General features: G+C 44.2%; 1 protein-coding gene across 1 annotated transcript in view; it reads right to left on the bottom strand.

Annotated features, from left to right (window-relative positions):
- The window catches only part of LOC139930183 (E3 ubiquitin-protein ligase SMURF2-like), a 69648-nt gene that overhangs the window by 32944 nt on the left and 14369 nt on the right, over nucleotides 1-22335 (bottom strand). Inside the window, exons 2-3 of the mRNA XM_071923296.2 lie at nucleotides 9017-9055; nucleotides 6732-6840 (exon numbers count right to left, since the gene is read on the bottom strand). Of these exons, the coding sequence (XP_071779397.1) occupies nucleotides 6732-6840; nucleotides 9017-9055 (148 nt within the window). The remainder of the gene's footprint in view (nucleotides 1-6731; nucleotides 6841-9016; nucleotides 9056-22335) is intronic.

Genomic DNA, 22335 nt, shown 5'->3' with positions numbered 1-22335 from the left:
AAGCAACACACACACACACACACACACACGGTGAACATTCAAATACACAATCACAAATTTACTGACACACACACAAACACACCTAATTACAGCCTAGCCAGCATGATGCCGAGCTCTGCATTATGTTGTATATCACCGGTGGGGAGAGGGGTTTCCCTACTGAGCACATCAAAACAAATAGTCCCAGCATGTAAGCAAACGAGCAGACGTTGGGAAAGCTTTTCGTTTAACTGAAGTTACAACATTTGTGGGTTCTGGAACTTTTAAAGTCTCCGGTGATTCGAGTTTCTGGTCGTTTACTAAAAGCTGGATCAGGACGCATTGAGAATGGTTCAGGTTTTGGCGCTTTCATTGGCAAACTCTTTCGAGATATAGATGTGTCTGGACCTGTGCTATGTTGCACACGTTGATTATGATCTCATTCGAGCCATTTAACACCGTTTGATGACATATGGCTAGAATCTTCTTGTCCAATAAAAGTCAGTTAATTACAGAGATCATTTGCCAAGAAGTGGATATTTAAAGACTAGGAATCATCTAGGGGTTATGCTGTTCCAAAACCTCTTGTAAAAAGGCTCATATCAAGTTATCAAGGTTGTATCATACTAGCACTTCACTAGTTAACACAGCTTGAGAGCTGATGTCTTACTCAGCAAAGACAACATGACTGATGTAAAACTCTTCAACAAATTAGCTGATTGGTTTTACTTATTTTTGATTTGTATATCTAATCAAAGCAGTACTGCCGTTTACTTTGATGGAGAGTCTTTAATGTCTAAGCTCATCCTTGATTAGGATGCTCTTGTAATCTTGGAACAACAGATGTACAAAGTGTTGTGCTGTTTTTCAATTTGGTTGCCTGCTTTCTGTGTGCTGTGGTGCAACGCAAATTGCCTCTCCGAGGACATTAAATTGTTCTAAGTTTAATCTCCTCCTCTTCCCTTCACTCTGCGTGCATGTGAGATAAACAGGGCAGTGCGATGCGGAGGTGTGTGTCGTGCAAAGCACCGTCTAGGAGAGAGAAAGGAGAAGTGAAATAGCCGACAAGACAGTGACTGAGCGTCTGAGGGTAAGAACACAGGTAGAACTAATTTGGATTTCCTCACTCAAAATGATTGAGCAAAAAAACAGAGTTGAGAAACCTTGTCCTCTGACTTAACCTTGTGGGTATAGAGCCTGCAATTACAGCACACAGCAATTTAAGGAAGGGTGGGCTACTCAGAGAAGAGTAAATTGTCTGCATTGATTTATAACTGGAACGTAAAGCAGCTGCAAGTTGAAATAGCATCACTATAGGCTAAGTAGACAGGGACTCCCTGTCTTCTGTAGATGGTAGTTTCCAGTTGGGTGGGCCATGCACTCTAAGATCTAACACACACACTCTTAAGGCCTTGGTATAATGGCTGCAGAAGCTAAATTTGTCAGGTTCGTACAGACAAAAGGACACATTTGAGCATGACGTGCCACATTAGCTTCAGACTCTGCTGTGCGCAGGCTTGCTGCCTGAACAAGTCCAATTCTTTGCACAGCAGTCCCAACTGTGTGACCGTCTGCAGCTGGCCTGAAATATCACAATTGCTTGTTGTTGCCTTATGGAAAAGTGTCTCCATTTCCTTTTCCAGTTCATTGCTTTTGTTTACAGCTCTGTGCTAACATCTCCTGCTAAACTAGTTAAAAATGAATCATTTCGAGGCTCGGCTCGCTGAGCTCGTTAGAGGATATCTGCACCTTCATGACCGATCAAACGGCTTTGAAATCCTCATATTCCCTCAGCCGCCTCTGTCGCTCTTTCATCGCAGCCACTGTTGTTGTTCTCTGAGTTTTGTCACCGCTATTTCCCGTTTCCCCTCTTTAATCTTCATGCGCCCCCACTGGCGCGGGGTGTTAAAAAACAATACGAAGCCCGCACCGAATATACACACATTTGTATGCGGTGCTGTGTTCAGCTGCGTTTCTGTTATTGGGCAAGTTTGACTTTGTTGTTAGTATACTGTCGCTTTTATGGCCTGCAATAAGGCTATTGAAACACTGTTACTTTCTTTTTATCCTTACTAGTTATTACATTATTAGTCAATATTATTACATCGTCAGCTAAAAAATGTTAGACCCCTTATGGTGCAATAATCATCAAACTAATCTGATGTTATTACATTGTACAGGAAAGTATTAGATTAACAGGTTTTAATACATTTGACTCATTTAGAGGGACATTTTATGACATTTTGACTGGTTATTACATTATGCAAAGCTTCTAAAAGAGCTGATATATTGGTTCAACCTAAACCTACACCGTCTTGGTACTTTCCGTTCTCTGTTCACTGTAACTGTCATAAACAAATTATTCAATTGCCAAATGAGGCTGTACCATCAACTCCCCTTTAAAAACAAGAAGGAGAAACTCCAGTCTGACTAAATGGTTACTAAACGCTTCTAGTCATACCTACTGGTCAGTGTGTCAGTTGGGAGTGCGCTCAGTGACAAGCAAACATACACACAGAAATGAGATGAGTACTTAGGTATGGAATCTACTAACTAACATCAAGATTCAAGCCGCTGCCAAGACAACATGGTCAGAAGCAGTCTGTCTCACAGACACGCTGACTTTATCAAGTGGTTACGGCAACAACAACAACAAAAAAAAAAAGGATTAGCCCTCCTAATCCTACAGACTGCAGTAGTAGAGAGAAGAAAATATTTCTTGGGTCAAATCTAGATTAGCTTTCCAACCCATACTAAGTCTAGACCCGCAGGAATTCCCAAATTTCTTCATACCGAGGATTCGTGAATTTCATTTGTAAACATCTGTAGACAACAAGAAGTCAGAGCACAGATTCTACGAATCCAGCTGCTACGTATCACCTACCTTGATCTGATTTATTTCAGTGGAGGCGATGCTCCTTTGCTTCCCACAAAACACTTTGCTTTCTCCCCATGATATAATCCCCCAAGTTACCTTGACCTCTCCACCCTGCTTCGCTTCTCTCCTCCTTCCTCTGGATACTACGCTTCCACAGACTCTCCTTCTCTCACTCTTAATGGGAAAGTGTTTGTTTAAAAGGTCCAGTGCAATGATTTCAACTAAGTCAGGAAAAGTTTGATGTTGATTTCTAACACAATGAGCATCATTGTTTTCAGTGTTTGATGGTTAGGTGGTACAAAGCCTGTAGGACTGAGTGAGAGCCGAACCTTTCACTGCAGGCCAATATTTCTGTTTTTGGGGAACAAATATCCAGTGTTGGAACTTCAGCTCCCAGCGACAATGGAGGCACAGAGATTTTGCCTAGTTTGGCGAGTAGCTGGCTGCCTATTGTCTGACAGACTATGGGACACCTGATTAACTATGCATACTGTTGTTCATCTGTTGGAGAAATCTGAGGGAGAATTTCTCAAAGGGTTCCTGCTAGTTGCAGGCTAAATGGGAGAGGGGGAAACAGAACAACAAGACAGGAATAAAGCAGAGAGGAATCTTCCCCAGCTCAAACCGCTGCCATTACCAATGGATGTCTGGAGTGGCTCGCTCTTTGGTGCTTATGTGTTTCAGATAGACCTCCAAGGCTTATGGTGGGGGGTGAGGAGAGAGGTGACAAGTTGGCAACTACTAGCAATGCATTTTTAGTATGGATGGCCACTGGGGAGAATGAAACCCCTGACCCTAGCGGTGTTCGTGCCATTCATACTTTCAACATTTTATTAGCCGGGACAGCCCCCCCCCCCCCTCCTCTCAGGCTGAAGAAGGGAAGTGTGGAAGGCTGGCAAGGTTCCAAGGGCCCACATGAGAACATAGGGCCTGCGCACTACTAAACTTACAGCATTTGGTATAGACTGAAGTGGGGGCAAAGAGGGAATTCACCCCCCCTCCCCCCTCCAAAGGCTGGCAACCTGCCAAATCCAGACCCCAACATACTACTGCAGGTTCCTGAACGTTTGACACTTTACAACGCCTTTTCAATAATTCAGCTTGGTCCCTGTGTCCTGAAACATTTTCTCCACATAGGAGACAAACATAAAGCGTCAATTACAGTTTTTGAAATAGCATTTAGAGACAAAGGGTGTTTTCAGGGGACCCTTAAGGGAATCGAACCCCTAACCCTGCTGGTATCGGTGCCACGATGTGAACGGCTTGGGAACGGACCCCGCCTCCGAAAGCTGGAGACTGGAGACGGGGGTGTGGCGAGCTGGCGGTCCGCCAAGCCCACACTCCCATCTGCTTTCTGTGGCATGTCAGCCATTTCCTGAACCAGAGGAAGAGGCCAGGGGTCGCTGGTGGGGAGGGGGGGGGGGGGCAGCTAGGAGGGGAAGAGAGCGATGTAAAGGAGAGAGGGGATCTGAGGTTGATGTTGACGGGGCGGGAGACGCGCGGGGAAACAGGTGCGTGTGTGTGGAAACGAAAGTGTGCGCCCAGAAAGGCCAGGGATATTTGTATGAACATGCAAACGATGAACGCATGCACAGTGCAGAGTACAAAGCAGAAACACACATAAAGAAATAGCTCTTCCTCTTCCACAACCCACACTTCATTCCAAAGGTTGTGTTTGTTTTTCTTCTTTCCTAATTGATGATTTAACCTAAACTCGGTGTTGTTCAGTCTGCTGAGCGTGGCAGTGTGCCAAGACGCCCATCTCTGTGCATAATTTCCCCCATCTTCTTCTAACTCTCTCTCTCTCTCTCTCTCTCCCCCCCCTCTCTCTCTCTCTCTCTCTTTTTGTTCCCTAGCTCACCCCCTTTCGCCTCTCCCAACCATCCCTCTCTCTTTCCCCTCATTCTCCAACTTTCCCTCCATGGCTCTTTTCTTTCTACTGCATATTTCCAACTCCCTCTTCCTTCATTTCTCCCTCCCTCTTGTCCCACCTCACCCCTCCTCATCCCCTCTCCCTCCTCTCTTCCTCTACCACCGTCTCCCTCCCGCTCTCTGTCACCATGTCAGCTTGGTTGCCAGTGGGTCCTTTGGGTCCTTCGGGGTGATTACTCCTTGGAACGGCACATGGCCCCAGTGAAAACACTCCTCCTGCCACTCAGTCAGGCACATAGTTTCATAGGGGCACTTATGGAGTGTAATGGAGTGTCTCTTTATGTTTACCACTCTGAGGGCCGAGGACAATATAGCGGCAATATTTTGCCTCAACTTTAAATGGGCAATGTTGGCAACAATTATGACCAACTTTTTTTTTTCTCCTGCATCATTTTTTGTTTCTTTGACCATCACGTTATTGTCCAAAATGCCAATGATTTACATTTACAATTCTAAGATTGACAACATGTGAAAGGAGAGCTTTCTTGCTTTTTGAAAGGATTTAAAGAATTAAGACACATGAAGTCACAAAGTTTGATATGTGGCTCATCTTGAAAGGGATAAAAGAAATAAAGAAGCACTCTATATTTGGGTAGGCTTATATAAATCCAAGATTGGCTCAGCGGAGGTGGGCAAGCCAGATTTCAAGTCAAAAAAATTAGTTAGACAAACTCCAATTCACAAAAGGACATAGGAACAGCAGTCCTATCTAGCAGTTGGGAGTGGGACAGAGTCATAGTGTACAAAACGGTTAAGCAAACCTCTTCTCCTAATGGCAAAAACAGGCAGAACCTCATTTGAGAATGTTAAGATTAATATTGTATCAGTATGAGCCCCGTCTCTCATGAATATGACTTTGGTGCGGCCTATGGTCTCTGGAATGCGTGAAATCCCACTGTACTGTAGAGGCACTGTTCGCATGTAAAACAGCTCAAATGGTTTATAGATGGCTGCTGCTGCACACAGAAACAGAGAGTCTCAATCTACATTCCTCACGCACTTATCATAGAAGCTCCACATAGAAACATACTGGAGACTGAAACCAAAGCCTGCAGTATGACACCATTGGGGAGTCCCAGTATGTTTCTCTCATGCGTTCATATCATATGGAGCTGTTTTATAGTGTGGAACTGGAAGACCGTGCGTTTCCTCATGAAGCATGAGTGGCATGAGGGAGTGGCAGCACTCATCCGTCAGAAAACGGACAGAATTTTTGACAGATAGATTTCTGTGAGTTGGGTTGTTTTGGAACGTCGACATGGTGGACGAGGCACCACAGTAAGGAGAAAAAAAGAGAAATAATAAGAAACAGATTATACAGGATGAATACAATAAAAAATTGACCTCGAAAACCTACAATCATCCCAATGTTATACAAGGCTTTCTCCATTTTATCTTTGTTTTTGTAATTATTTGATGATGACCCTGAAACCACACCGCGAACGTCACATAAGCTGAGTGCAGTGCCACTTCCGGGACACTTAGCCTGGAGTCACATGTGACAGATGTGTCTTGTTCAACTAATCAAAAGGGTAGCAATTAAGCAGCAGCTGACACACGCTTCCATGGAAGAGCTGTCACGCTTGCGGTGTAGTTTCGAGTCGTACAACAATGGGACGGTGTACACTGCACTGATTATCGCCTCCTCCAAGCTCTCTGTGTTCGCTGCCATTTTTCCAAAACAAACCTAGGAGCACCTCCTCGCTTCTAATTGCCAAACGGATGGTGACAAATCAGTCTGTCCAGAAAAGTTCAACCGGGTGATTTTCTGTCCGTCAAAATGGATGGAAATCTGATGGAGACGGAGGCATCTCATTGAAAGTGAACTGAAATGAATGTACATGGATAGACACAACGGATGAGTGCGGCCGCCCCCCTAAGTGTCAGGTTGTTCCACAGTGCTCCTCGAGTAAAGAAACAACCCCCCCCCCCATTGACTTACAGATCATAATGTTGGTTCCACTTGGGGTCCAGCGTATTTCTCACAGTATCGGTGGAGTGGCATTGTCCTGAACCGTCCACCACCACTTTGGCAAAGGGATCCGGCAATCCTGTGAAGCCAAAACAGAGAGAGACCCAAGTAAAGAGCAGTGGCTTTCTGGAGCAACTGTACAAACCCTCTGGGATCATGAAAGTGGCAAACAGAAGGTGGGACACCAGACTCATCAAAACAGGTATCTATTGCTTTTTGGCGCAATGTATCCATTAGTATTGTGGCTAATGTACATATTTTGACAGGTAAGTTAAATAAAATACTCAAAGTGGGTTTAAAAAAAAAAGTTTTTCCAACCCACATTCCTAGTCTCTTTTTCAGAACCAACCGTGGGGATCAAAAGGTGACATGTAAATGCTGTCAACGAAACTATTTCCAATGTGAATCATTTACATAACAAAGGGAGGAAGTGCAAGTGCTGTTGCTATATGGACACAGTATCTCATTCAATGGGAAATCTGATAAGGGATTCTATTTTATTTTATTTTTTTGCTCATACGAATGCCATTCTGTGTGTGTGTGTGTGTGTTTCAGATGATTTAGAGGACATGTCTCTGGGCACCGATACCTCACACAAGTCAAACCTGTTCAGTCACATTCAGCCAAATGCTACGTTAGGACTTCCCTCTTTGTGTGTGTGTGTGTGTGTGTGTTTCTGTGTGCGTGTTTTAATCTGCATCATTTAGAGGAAACTACACCACAAACCCACTTGTGAGTCCGTAGTTATTGAGTTCATGACTTCCAGGTAAAAGTAGAACCAAACTACCAGATAAATACTCTACCACTGCTGCAATTCAGCGTTTTTACCAGTAACATAAACTGACAATTATGGTAAAAAGGTGTGGGTTGCTTTAGGGTATTCTATTGTGAAAAATGTCTCGTCTGTGGTGCTAGATAATAGATCTTCACTTGCATTAATGTCAGCGGTGGCGGAAGATCCTCTGTCCTGATTACTTAAACAGAGGCTGATGAAAAGGCTTAAGGCTAAATGATGACTAACAGTAAATTAGAAGCCACACAAAGAGAGAGAAAACAATGCACAACTTCCTACTAATGCTTTCCAAATAGTCAGCATTCCAGCCAGTGTGAGTTTGTTTGTGTGTGTGTGTGTGTGTGTGTGTGTGTGTATATGATCCCATTAAGCCCAACCTCAGCATTGTGCTTTAGCAATCTTCGAGCTTCTCTAGACTCATTAGTCTACTCTCTACAGGCCAGAAGACTGTTCCAGTCTTGCCCGACTAGGGCAGTTCAGACTAAACGTTTGCCGTCAGGTTGGGAAACTATTCAGACTACGCGACGGGACAAAGATGGGCGCCTCGCATGAAGACGCCAGGTCACACACTATCCGATTAAAACGTTTAGCCTACCCATTCGCCCAGAACAGTTCACTGTAAACATAATTACAAAATAGCTGTTGTATCATTTCTTACTCCATGGTGCGAAAGCTGCAGTTTACATTACAAAGTGTTTTGTATGAATCTTCTTTCACTTAAATTTGTAATTGCATATTTATGTGGACTGATCCAGGCTCGCTGTCATTTTATCCTATTTTATATGAGATTTATTCCTCCAATTGAAATTGTATAGCAATTTATCAAGTGGAGCAAGTGGAGTTGGGATCTGATATAAAGCTGATATAAAGCTGATATAAACTATCTATGTGAGTGGGTGTTGTTGTTAAATGAGACTTCCCTTCCAGTTAATTTTCTTTTTCTTCCCCCTGTATCTAAACTCCCACTGGCTGTTGCCAGTGTCACTCTCACATTTCAGTCTTGTACTGCTTCACACTAGACGAGCTCACTAATTTTCTCCCTAAACAAAATTAGTATGACACTTTCTATATCCTGCTGCAATCATGGGGTGATTTGTCTTCTTGTCAATACTTTGAGATTTGCTGTCAATCCCATGTAATCACCATTCAGGGTTGGCCCTGGACAGGACTGAATGAAATGCCGTTTCTGTCCAATCCAATTAGAGTCTCTTAATGAAGCCTAGGTAGCGCCTCCGTACCAGTGGGCCTAATTGCTCTACGCATTACTAGCACTTAGCTAGCAGTGGGTCCCTCTGCGTGCCAGGCCTCCTGGTCTGTATAACAGACAGACGGCTCCTAGGGGACTTCATTTAGAGCAAGGCTTCAAAAGCCAGCGAGCTGCCACTGCTGACAAAGCCCATTCTAATGCACAAGGGACTCAACAGGACAGGAATAGTAACATGTAAAAATAGGCTCTACTTACGGAAGAAGTCTTTCTTTGCAAGGTTCTTCGCACACAGGACTGGAAGAGAGGAGGCAGAGAGAGATGTTAATGACAGGTTAAAAATGAGGTGTGCACAAATTAGAGAAAACACAAATAGGCCGAGCACCGTATGCACAAAAACCTAGGACATAACCAAGTATGTACAGTCAGAGGACATTCCTGCTGGTGATATTACCAACTCTCCAAGAGATTCAACTGTTTAAGATTTTGACAATTTTAAGATTATATTTTAGATTAGGCTACTCTGAAATATCGGTCATTAGTGTTCAGTAACATTTTGTATTCTAACTCCACAGTCTTCTTTGGTAGCATGTTTGGTCAGTGCTCTGCTAACTTTTAATGGTTTCATTATTTACCAATTTCTTTCTTGGCTGTAGAACTCGACACAGTTCCCCCTTGGTAACTACTGCTGTCCGTATGCCTATATATCTGCTTGTCCGTCCTCGCTGTCCCATTACGGGCCAGGAGGAGAACAGTTTTAAGAGGCTCCCCTTGTAAAATATTGAGCAGACAAGCATTCTTTCCTGTATGAAGCGAGTCCCTGAGGTTCGCACCACAGCCAACATACAATGGCTTTCAACAGACACAGAGACAGAGACTGGGAGAGTGTGTCTGTGTTTAAGTGCTGAAGTGCTCCTAAGCCATACTTTTCTTTATTTCCCTCTGTCTAAATGTCGCTCTCCTGCTAGGTTAGAGGGCCCCGGCTGGAGCGAAGCAGGCCAATGCTTTCTTTTGCGGAGCGAGCTAGACAATCCACTGGGAGTCATAGAGCGAGACGAAGGAGACGACGCATCAGTGATGAAGGGCAGCGGCAAAGGAAAGGGACACGGTGGACGTATTCAGAACCAAGTGAGCTGGAGAGATGCAAGAGGAATTCAGTGAACATCCTGGACTGCCAGTAACATCAAAGACAGACAGTCATGCTAATCCCGCCCACTCCTCCATCAGTACATGTGGACTGGCGCTCAACACGAAGCAAAGAGAGGCAGACAGAGAGAGAGAGAGCTAGAGAAACACACACACACACACACAGTTTGTTTAGCCTCTCTCCCGGTTCATTATTATTAATGCAGGTTGAGGGTGCAGGTGACGCCTCTCCCCTCCAACCTCGCTCCCAGGGCGAGAGGCTATTTTTCTCACTCGGTTCGGAACTACAGGATTTAAGTAAAAGTAAACAAACAAAATGGAATCCGATTCGCGACCTTTGCTACATGTCATCCACTCTCTCCTTGCATCTCACCCTCTACTGTTGTCTAAAACAGCAGAAATATCATAAGAATGTGATGTGATGGGACAGATGTGGCTGCCTGAAGGTATGTGGTTTCACAATATCATGTGGCCATAATGTTCTATGACCAACAACAATAAATTAATAAAATTCACAAATTATTTAATTCTGCTGCAACACTATCCTCCTTATCCATTTAATCACTCATATTATAAAGAAGAAGAAGAAGAAGCCAAGCCTATAAGCAGCTTAATCTCAATTTCAACTTTATTTCTTGAATAAAAGACAATTCATGATGAAGCCACTATTGCATATGAAAAGGGTTTAATGAGCAGAGCATATCATTACACCCCTATAGCGTACACCCACCACTTGGCTTGAAATGACCCATTGCTTTCAGCTTTCAAGCACACACAGGCCTCTTCGTCAAAACAATTCTGTGCTGGAGACACCGTGCACGCAGATTACACACTAGATCATGTCAGAGTATCTGGACCCGCCACGAATGAGAAACAAGCACCACTTCCGAAAAAGATATGGACAGGCAGAGGAAACCAACCTAGCATTACACCCATTCAGCGCGGAGACTGTGACAGCGACCGAAATGACACAGCCAGACAAATCAGACAGAATCACAACATGGGAACAGACAATCACAACACAAACCAAATTACACTGACTGGGCCGACTGGATAAAAACTAACCATCAGCTCGTCAGGGGAAATTACACTGCCAAAGCCGACAGTCTGTTGGAGGCAGCCAGGAAAGCCTCCTGCGGGACAAAATGGACACAGTGTTGTCGGCGGACGGGAGAAAAACAGGAGAAAAATACAGTCGCAGGGGTCTGAAGTCTTGGCAGGACGGCTTGTGGACAGACCGTCCAACTCAGAGACAAAATCAGCCACCAAAGTATAAGTGGGTCATCATCACAGGCCCTAAATCCTTGCCTTGAGGATCGATGTGTAAGCCTATTTGGTGCATATGTATTCCAAGGGATTAGCAGTAAATTTTATTGGGGTTATTTAGAGACAATTTTCATTTTGTCTACCGGTTTGAAATTCTTATTTGACTCCAAATACAATTAGCTGATTCAGGCTTAATCCTTATGATTAAACAAGAGCTCAGAGCAGGCTGTGAAACAGGTTAGCAAAGAGCATGGCCATAGTTCAGCTCTGCTATAACCTGAAATATCCAGAAGCTACAGGCAATGACTATCTAGCCTGACTGTGCATCTTAACCTATAGGTCAGAACGCAAAATGGATCATGGGCCTGTTTCTTGTAGGTCTCCATGAGGAACCTGGATCCCATGGCACGACAAAATGCATCATATTCTGGCTTCACTGTTTGGAGAATGGGCAGAACTAGGCTTCACAATAGCCTAACATGACAATACTGAGCTCTAAGGAAAGGTTGTAACCTTCAGGAATGAAAGGCTATCCTGCACATGGGAGGTCGTAACTAAGGAGGACGTGTGTGTAGGAGGGAGGGGGGAGGGGAGGGTTGCTTTCCAATTGTCTTAAATTCTTCTTCCTCTTAACTTTTCCTCCCTACCTCTTAGGCATGAAAAAGGCATGGCTTAAAGGCATAAATGAAAGAGGCCAAGGAAACGTGAGAAATGCAACGCAAATGTAATATTTTTTATTATTAGGCTAAATTTCATGTTTCCCTCTAGCTGTGGTGGCAGCTTCTTGCTTCGGGTGCTCACCACTGCTGAACAGTAAGTAGCTGGTAGGTTAAACTGAGTGTATGGAGCGCTAAGGGGGACTCGGCTCTCCGGTTACCAAACTACGCTAATGAAGATTAAGGGATTAACCTGCACACTGCTCCACTGTCTCGGCCGCAACCACCACGGAGGTAAAAGCCTCTTTCATCATCGTCAATGACCTCTCACAGTCTCTGTTGCTGGGCACAGCCGGCTGCTGCTGATCAGAGCATGGGTAGATGGAAACAAGGCTCAAAGAAGGGATTGATAAGGCAAAGGAGTGATAATGATAATTAGAGAGTCAAAATAAAAAATAAGAAATAAAGACGAGAGGAGAGGGTACTCTTTGAGTTTAACACTGGTTAACTCCCAGCGAGTCTACTTGACACACAAAGGTCTGCATTATAGATGAACTGATGAGCTTTTCGTCCCTGAAATCTGGACAGACCTCTCACTCAGGAGGTTTAGTGTGTTAGAGAGCTTCTCAGCAGTGTTCAACCTTTATCTATACAGCAGCAGAGAGCCACTGCAGCAAGAACATCAATGCCATCAATGCTAGAGAATATAGAGAAGTTACCCTTAATTACCACCTACAACATAATGAGACGAGGTGCTGCTTCTCAGTGTCTAAGATACTGTAAAAACATTATTTTCTCAAACCCTGGGTTAGGCTCCCAAAATGGGTTGCAGGAAGATTGTAGTGGTTCCCAAAAATATTCTGAAGAATTTGGAATCAAAAGGTATTAGCTATGTTATCGAAGCAAAGCTGAGATCTGGTGCAAGGCAAGTTGAATGGAACACTGCAGCACAGGAGTATTTTTAATTACCCTGCATCATGGCCTAAAAATAGTATTGGGTTGTAAGAAAATCTATTTTGAAAATGATGGCGGCCTGAGAAATGGTGTGAAAAATGCTGGGAATGAGGTGTTGTAGCTAATGTAGTTTTAATGTTCATTCAGATCCTAACTTGGGAAGCGAGGCCAACTAGAAATCAGTGAAGCTGCCAGTAAGTCCTGGGGTGAAGCTGTCCCACAGTGCTGTCCATGGATCGTCTTCCCCACCACAAATCCTCACTCTAACAATAAGTGGGGCGACCGCAAAACTGGCCGCACACCAGCCTCTTAAGAACAACAAGTAAGCAGAGTAGCAGCTGACAACCCTCCATTAATGTTACATCACCGGGGATTCTCCTAAGCCTCTTGGAAGGGGGATTCTCCAAAGACATTACCTCTGGTGACTGCTGCTAGATGCCTGACCTTTTGGACTCACAAGGTGCATTGTAATAACTGTGGGACAGCAAGAGGAGCTCTTGCTGAATTTTGAATGAACCACAGTCTGGCTTCAAAACAATAGGGCTAAAATAAGACAGCTGAGTCATTCACAAACTAAGGGTACGATTACACCGTTTATATTTGGTTCGTTTAAGTTTACACTGCCCAATTAAAGCGAACCAGGGCTTGTAAATAAAAATCACGTGTACTCACAGCTTTTTTAGACAGAGGTTTGACTCATCTCGAACCTTGAGGGATGACAAGCCTCGAGGTTAGAGATTTTGGGGGTACGGTGGGGGTGTCAAAACAAATTCTGTAACTTTAGTTAAGCAGGATGGAGTTGTTTGTGCTCTTTGCCATAATTTACCTTCTCTGGCATTCATAAAAGTAAAGAACACATGAAAAAATTGCTGAATATGAGTATGAGCAACAGGTGAATATAAGTAATAATTTTGCCCTCAGTTCATTTTGATATGTTTGGCTTTCCAAGCATGAGTAACTGCTGGCTAACAGATGCCAACATCTGTCTCCTTAAACCCTTGCTTTTTGGGGTTGTTTCCTGTAGTTGGTTTGAATTACGTTCTCACTCCCAACGAATCTCACTGCAGTTCTCTTGGAAGAGGACAGAGACCTGCATTTTCAGGCGTATCAGTGTGGCTAAACTGCCCCAAACATGCTTGGTGTGAACACACCCAACTATTAAAACTCAGCTTTGCCCTTGCTAGACAGTGTAAATTCTGAAAAGACTTCTATTTATTTCATGAATCAATCAAAAAATACCCAAGACCTCCTCAATATCTGGTCAAAATCTGATTGGATCTGTAGTCATCTGCCCTCCATGTTCAGCTGGGGAAAAAAACCATTGGCTTCTAGTAGAGAAAAAGACTTGGGTAATAAAAATCCTGCACACTGCTCTTGCAATGCCAACACGGATTTATTTAAAAAGTGTAACATTTTGGTCTCCCTGGACCTAACAAGAGCTCAGGTTTACTTAAATTCTTCACCAAAATATTTTGTCATTTTCTAGTTCAACCACTCAACACTACCCTCATCCCAAACCAAGCTGTGACAGTGGTAAAAGGGTCAACAAGGGGTCAACTCTGCTCCATTGTCTGGTAAGGGGATTTGAAACAGCTGCTGTTTATGGACCATTTGTAGGTGAGCCACCCCATTCCACACTCTGAAGCCAGCTGTAAATCAAACCAACAGTCACACATGGCCAAACCAAGCCTATCTCTCTAAGCAACTAACATAAGGGGGATAGTACCTCTACCATTGTCTGAGGGGCTTGGAGACAGACAGTGGCCCATCAGTGACCCAGACAATGTGTCATCATGCTCCAGAGGTCAATCATAGCTTCCCATCCCCAGGGGAACTGGTAGGGTAAGCGTACCATTTAAACATACACATTCATTAAGCCTGCAAACTTACATTTGAGGGCTATAAAAAGAGGCTATAAAAATAAAAAAAACACTAATCATTCGTTTGCTGTTTGATGTGTCAGGACAAAAAAAACAAATACATAAGTCACAGAGTCAGAGATGTGGCTAAAGCCTAGGTCACACTCAATTTTAATGCTGTTTCTAAACCCAACTGGGCCATCCTGATAATCTGTGTCGCAGATTATCTGGTAGTGTGAACGGGTTCAAGACTGGAGACTCTTGCCCTTTGGCCCAAAAAGATTATTTCAAATATGTTTGATTTTGTCTGGCCCAGTCTGGTCGAACTCCTTGGTGAACGGCTTCCTGGCCGGTCTGCAAGCGCACTAGTAATGTAGTTTGAACTGCAAACTTGTAGTCTTGTAGTGTTTCACCTCGCTATTCATTACAGAACATTAACCTTGTCTCTAACTAGGGGGAGGCGGCCAAAGAGGCTGGAGATCAGTAACGTCCCCGTCTGTCAGAACACAAAGGTCAGGCTGAAGGTTGGCATTAGTCCTGGTCAAAAGGTGAGAGGTCGTAAACAGACGGGGGCAGGGGGCCTTCAGGGGATTCCCACTTGTTTTCTCAAGGGAGTCTCCGAGTCGCCCTTTTGCAACGGCTGCTTAACGCATCACTCTGTCGTTTGGGAAAGAGAGGGGGGGATGGGTCATGCGTTCAAATCCCATAAGCCCAACAGGACGCTCTCTTTGGAAAGGGCTTCGGCAGACACTGCGCCACAAAATGATGGATCAGGCCATTTGGTTTGAAAGTCTGGGTTAACAGATATAAGTGTTGCAGAATGCCTAATCTAAAAGCCTCTTACACTTTTTAAATAAGTGCAGATTCTGTACAGTCCCACTGGACATTTATCATGGTATGAATCAATTCATCCATTCATTCACGGTGGTATAATTCTTTCTGAACATGAGATGAGGATTGCGGCAGTTGTGTGAAAATTTGCAGGTGTACGGTGTAAAGATTCATACTCAAGTTATATTAGTTAGAATATGATTTTCTATACAAAAAGGACAGGAGATGTATTGAAGTCCACAACAGCGCCAGTAGCCTATATGATTTGCACTACAGTCCACTGAACCCCCAGCATGCCTCAGGCCTCTTACACTCTGGTATCATTATCAAACCACAGAGCTGAACTGCTCTGCCCTAGACCAGGGGTTTGTGGTCAGTAACTCCTGTAGGTGATTGCGTGATTCTGTACTGCCAACTCCACAGTCAAGTACAGGCATTTTGTGGTCCATTTGTTCAGATCACAATTCTCCAACAGGACTGCAAGGACAGGACAGTCAAGCCACGTTGAGCCAAAAGAGAAACCAGCCTCCAATGACTGGGCTCGGCTACTTGAGGAACAATGCTTGGATAGGCTGCAGTAGTGTTTGTCCTATAATTTTTTTCACCTCCTCCTCTGTTTTAGCCCGTTTTGGTTCCAGTGCAGGTGGCAAGAGTAGCAGAACAACGTGGCCAGATGATGTTTTTCGTGGCTTTACATTTTTTTACTTGCAATGTTCCATTATCACTGAATGAATATCGGGGAAACACTTGGGACAACTGATCCAGTATCACCCTTGCGTTGCTGATTCCACTCCCCCTCCAGTATTGAGCAGAGCAGTCAGATGGAATGAAATAGCCTGTTTTCTGTCAGAGGCTGAAACGGAGACAAGTGCCCCCATATTGACACCTCAAAGAGATGGCACGGCAAGAGATGCATGTTTGACAAATGTGCTTTGGTCGCGAATGAAAGCAGGGGTAGCAACAGCAGGAAGCTCACACTCTGATTTTATTGTGATTCATAGGGCTACAAGAAAAGCTACTTTCGGCAGGAGCTTTGTGCCCCTCTGCCATCAATAATACTAATAATATCATGGATGACTTTTGGCAAAATTGCCTTTGTACATCTCTAGTGCCAATATATCTATATCTGTGTGCTATATAATTTTAATGTCTGTAATGACTGTTCTCTGTTGTTTTCCATATTCCTGTATTACTGTATGAAACAATTGTCAAAGCTTCACCATTTTGATTTGACCTAATCAAATCATTCTTTCCACCACTTGATGAATACCTCTAATATTAAGTATCACCATTCATGTCTAAATAATGGAATCATTTGAATTTACTTCAGTTGTGTTCCTTTATCCCCTCTTATTGTAAAAAAAAAAACGTATGCTTGTAAATGAAAAGTAACACAGAGCCCAGCACAAGTTAAGTGATCACAACTTATCAGGCCTACAAATTGCAATAGACCACACACACAAAAACTGAATAACTATGCCAACACAGAGGCTTTAAACAAACTTAAAGGAGCTTTGAAAAGACACAGGTTCCAGGTGCAAAGAGGGCTTCTACTGTAAGGGTGCACATTTTGGAACACACATGTGCTTTTAATGGAAGGGAAACAGACCAAATTGCACATTTCATATCATACCACTATCAATGCAACATAGTAGACTATGGCTAATGGGATGTAAATGGTGCTCATGATTCCATCTGTGTTGGCTCTTTTCAACATTGTGCCATCAAACCTGCATGCTATCAGAAACAACTCTGTTTACATGAATAAACCCCCTCCATAGGGAAAAGAAGAAAAAAGGGGTTGTAATAATATTGATATGCTATTTGAAACTTGCACAGCATTTCGACCTCCAAATGTGTGTCAGGGCAAAACATCAGTCTAACTCAGTCATGATTCTTTAATGAGCCACTTCGTTTGTGTTTTGCTGTGCCGGTATTTTATCCACACAACATTACGCCCATAAATGTCAAGTGTTACCAAATATTAGCACGGTCAACACTGTGGTTAAGGGTTGTTTAAGAGGATATGTTCAACACCAGAGTGTGAATCTGGCTGCCTAAAAAAAGCCTGAAAAAGCCCAGCGAGTCTCACAGCCAAAACCCCTTTAGGGCAAAGGCTCTCAGGGTGAACAAAGAACTTCCATTCTTGAAGCACTTCAAATATTGCATAAGCGAACATGTGTCTTTGTTCTCTCAAGGCCTTTTCTGACAGGCAAATGGTGAGGTTTAACCTGTCTGCAACAAAATACGAGACGGATAACAAACAGAAGCGCTCAATGACCTAAAAGTCGCTACCTCCGCACAGAAACTGGAACACAACCTGGTGGAGCGCAATTAAATGCAACCCAACCAGACTAAGGAGGATGTAAAATGCGAAACATCAGCCTTCGAGACATCTTTAAGAGTTCAATGAGTGGTGTCAAGTTTGATCATACATCATTTGAAATGAGTGCAACCAAGCCTGTACGACCACACCCTGTCAAAATTGAAAAGTGCGGGATGACAATGGGGGTTGCTTGTCTACCGACGAGTTGAGCTTGAACCTGGATCTTTTCTAAAGGGCTGACACCTCCCTTAAAAGCTTTAATGAGCGGAAAAAAAACTAGAAAGAAAACTACCAAGTATGTGAGCAAAGCTTTACGCCTCAGGTGGGTTAGTTTACCCGAAATTGCACCCAAAGACTGTGGAAGTGGGAAGATTGGTAACACAAAAACAAGAAGAAGAAAAAAAGTCATACTTTGAAGGAATAGATCCCCCGCTGCTCCCAAAACTAGGTCACAAAGTATTGAAATGTGCATGTGGCCTGAAGCCAGGAACAGAATTCAATTTCTCCTACCTGCACACACCTCACCTTACCTGCTGCCAGCCGCTGTGGGCCCTGTGCCGCGACCCAGGCTGCTACGCTCAGCCTTGCTTAAAAGGGTTCCTACACAGTTTCAATTTTTTTCCAAACTTATCAAGACCTGGAAACTAAAATCTTTTTCAATCTCTCTCTCTTTCCCTCTCTCTCTCTCTCTCTCTCTCTCATAGGGATGTAATCAGGACACATAATAGCTTGAAATAATGGATGGGGAAAGCAAGAAAACATCAACCTTGTTTCCATTAGAAATGAATTGGATTTGCAAGTTCACAAACCTGAAATCCTGCAAAAAAAACAAACACTCCTGACACTTACAAACACACACACACACACACACACACACACACATCCCATATGCCATTAGCGGCAGTCATTCAGGCAGTCAGGCAGGCCCACCTCCTTTGCCTTTGCCCTGTTATGACTCCTGCTGCAGCCCCACGCTGTCTCATTCACAGCATTGTTCCACTGCTAAACAAAAAGCTTCCTCTTCCCCTCCTCACGCCTCCCTGGCGGGCTCGCTCACTCACTAGAGGAACACACACACACACACACATATACACACACAAAATACGTGTAGGCACATACTCTCAAGCACAAGCATTAGAAGTTTAAGTGTGTGTACGTGACTGCCTTTACGTTACTGCACCAAGCACACACTGCAACAATTCACGCTGCTGTGGTGCGACTTCGTATCCCTCCCTCGCCGCCAAATTGGACTATGTCGCCAAACTGGGGTTCTAATCTACATTGCACTTCCTCTGAAAACCCATTACTCCATTTCGCAACCTCTCTCCCTCCCTCAGCCTTTCTCCAGCCCAGTGAATGCTCGGGATGCCAATTATGTCATTCATTTGAGAGGCCAGCAGTCTCCAGCTGACACTCCCCTCCTCCTCCTACTCCTCCTCCTCCTCCTCCTCCCTGCTCCCCGAGGAGACGCCAACAATCTGGAGTGGAACGCAGTCGCCATGCAGAGGAGGAGGGGTGAGGGTGGGGGGGTATAGGGGGTGAGAAGGTGAGGAAAAATGAAGGAGGAGAAATGTTCATCTGGAGGCAGGAATCTACGGTGGAATGGAGGAGGGTATCTAGAGTCACAAATCTGTGGCACGCAGTCAGCAGAGTGAAAAAACACTAGGGGAGGTAAGGAGGGTGGAGGAGAAAGGGAGGGAGGGAAAGATGGGAGAAGAGAGGGGAGGGAAGGAAAGGGGAGACGCTAATTCGGAGCGAGGAATTTTGACACCATTCTGGCATACTGGGAACACTGGGGGAGGGAGTGGCAGAGGGGTGGAGAGAGACGAGATGAGAGATGAGGAAGGAGAGCAGAGAGGGGATACACTGGAACGCGGTTTGCAGTTAGCCCTTGGCAGGATATTAAAAATGGAGTGAGCTATCACAAGGTACTAAAACGCTGTAAAATGTTGGATATGAAAAACAGGATTTCTGCTAGTTTATGGGCATTTCTATGGTGAAAATCAACTGAGCGAGGCTTGATTCTGTTTAGACAAGCAGATGGCAAATGAGATTGTCACTCAGGGAATTATAATTTACGCTACAGCATAATGCATGTACCTGAGAGCAGCATCGGTAAAAATGTACAATGATGCCCAGTCTTTGCCGTCGATTGACTAACCGTCAAGCTGACAACATGAGAGGGAAAGGGAGAGACGGATGGGAGGTGACGTGGGGAGAGATTTGATATGAGGAAAGAGCACAGAGAAGAATCTAAATGAGAGCTTCTAGGTGGAGGCAAGCTTGCATGTAAGTGGAACAGATGGGAGAGACGGTACGGTAGGGAATCGAGGAGGAAAGGTGACGTGGAGCAGAGAGAAAAAGATGGAGTGAGCAAGTGAGGAGGAGGAAATAAGCCGGAGGTAGTCAAGCTCATCTAAATACTCAGACAGCAAACAGAACACTCATACGGGAAGCTTTCAAGTTAAAGTTTGACTGGGATACAGTCAGGTGTAATATCATACCACTGGAATGCCATTCCCATATGACTCATTATGCCCACTTGAGCAGAGAAATAGCTGCCCTTCATTTATTTGCATCTGCTTCCTCTAATGGAAGTTCAGCCTCTGCGCCAACAGAGAGAGTTTGACTGAAATTGACCGCACATGACTCAAGCTGCAACCTTCCTAGGAACGCAGTAAGGCTGTGACCAGTGACCAAACCATTTCGTATCAGTATTCTGTATTGTTAAAGAGTAGCTACAGTATGAGAGAACACTGAATATGAATCACACTGGGTCAAAGTACCAGGGGCTAGAAGAAGAAGAAGTGTTTGTGTAGGTAGCCTAAAATGTATACATTATGTTTGTGCATATAGTCTAGTGTGTATCCTTTTAATTTTGCTTTCAATCTATGATTGAGGCATTTATATGACACCAGAGCAACTTGGAGTAAGTGCAACAGCAGAACAGGTCAATGCCTATGAATCCCATAATTGTAAGCAACAAGGTGAAAAGGTGGGGTAAAAACAAGATGTAAAGAAAAGGTGCAAGGCACAAGAGAAGAAAGCTAAGATGTAGCAAGAATAAAGGACAATGCAGAAACAACAAGAAGGCACAGCAAGCTCCTATCTGCAACCATTTTGCATCCCTCTTCCATTTGGTGTAATTCAAATGAGAGTGCAAACAGTGCAAGGTAAAGCAACCCATAAAAACCCAGAGTAAACAGCTGTGTGTGTGTGTGTGTGTGTGTGTGTGTGTGTGTGTGTGTGTGTGTGTGTGTGTGTGTGTGTGTGTGTGTGCACATGAGTAGTCTGTGTTCCGTTCTTAAAAGGGGCATCTTTTTGGAATTTTGGTTGGTTTATTTTTCTTCAGACACTTGTAATATTGTGAGAGAAAGTTTTTTGTTTGCAAATCAGCTTGACAGCATTGCTCATTGAAGCCAATGGCTTTAGCATGCAACTGGCTGCAACTGTTGGTTTTCAATAAAGAATACTGGAAACACTAGACAAACCATTTTAGGGAGGTGTACACTTTTTTGTAAACAGTACAACTGAGCATAGCAGTAAATGGCAAATAATGTGAGTAACAAATTTTTTCCTCCTGATATTTACATAATCCCAAAGGCAACAACAGCAGGATTGGGTGGGGGGTGCAGTGGGGGGGGATTCTGTGGTACCAGGCATTACACTGCAGCTTACACAGCTCATCTCCTTAGGGTGCTTCAAACCACACACACCAACTACTGCATCAGTCCCGCAGCATGGTGTGTGCATGTGCGTGTGTAGTGCATGTGCAACGCCTGTCTTTGTGCGTCTGTACGTGCCATGTTGGTGTGTGTCTTAAATCTGTGTTTTTGTGAGTGTGTGTGTGTGTGCATTCCCATATGGATGCCATGATTCATTTGCTAGCCGTCTCTGCATGGACCAGCAGCTCTGAGAAACAAGGGGATAAGGAAAAGACAGGGGCTGAGGAGGATGACGATAATGATTATGAAGCGGAAAACAGCGAGGGGGTGGGGTGGGGCGGGGTGGGGAGGGGAGGGGTGTGTGTGAGAGAAGAGAAGGCAGAGGAGGGGAGAGGGACAAATAAAACAGAAGGAGGGAAGCAAAAGAAGAGAAGGATGATAAAGAGAAGAAGAGGAGGGGCGGGAAAAGAAGAGGAGACTTGAAAAAAATAAGACAGGAAAAAATGAAGAGAAGGAAAGAGAAGAAGAAAAGGCAGAGAAGAAAAGAGAGGGGGTGATGGAGGAAGGCTGAGAGACGAGTCCCTGGGCAATACATTGCACCAGTTCTTTCTACATCCCACAACCATTTTGGGAGCGAGCCTGCTGATGACAAGGGACAGCCTGCATGTTAAATACACTGGCCTCTACCAGGGACTCTACGGGAAACTGGAGGAGATAGATGCGCACACACAAACACACACACACACACACACACACACACACACACACACACAGAGGCATCTCACACACTCAGACTCACGCAGGCACAGACATATAATTTCACAGCCTAGTTTCAGCTGAGATTAGAAGAGGAATGGCTGAGACTGTAAAAATG

This window comes from Centroberyx gerrardi, chromosome 3, assembly GCF_048128805.1.
Source record: "Centroberyx gerrardi isolate f3 chromosome 3, fCenGer3.hap1.cur.20231027, whole genome shotgun sequence".
Taxonomy (NCBI): domain Eukaryota; kingdom Metazoa; phylum Chordata; class Actinopteri; order Beryciformes; family Berycidae; genus Centroberyx; species Centroberyx gerrardi.
Note: the sequence above shows the minus strand (reverse complement) of the source record. Positions and strands in the feature narration are given on the sequence as shown.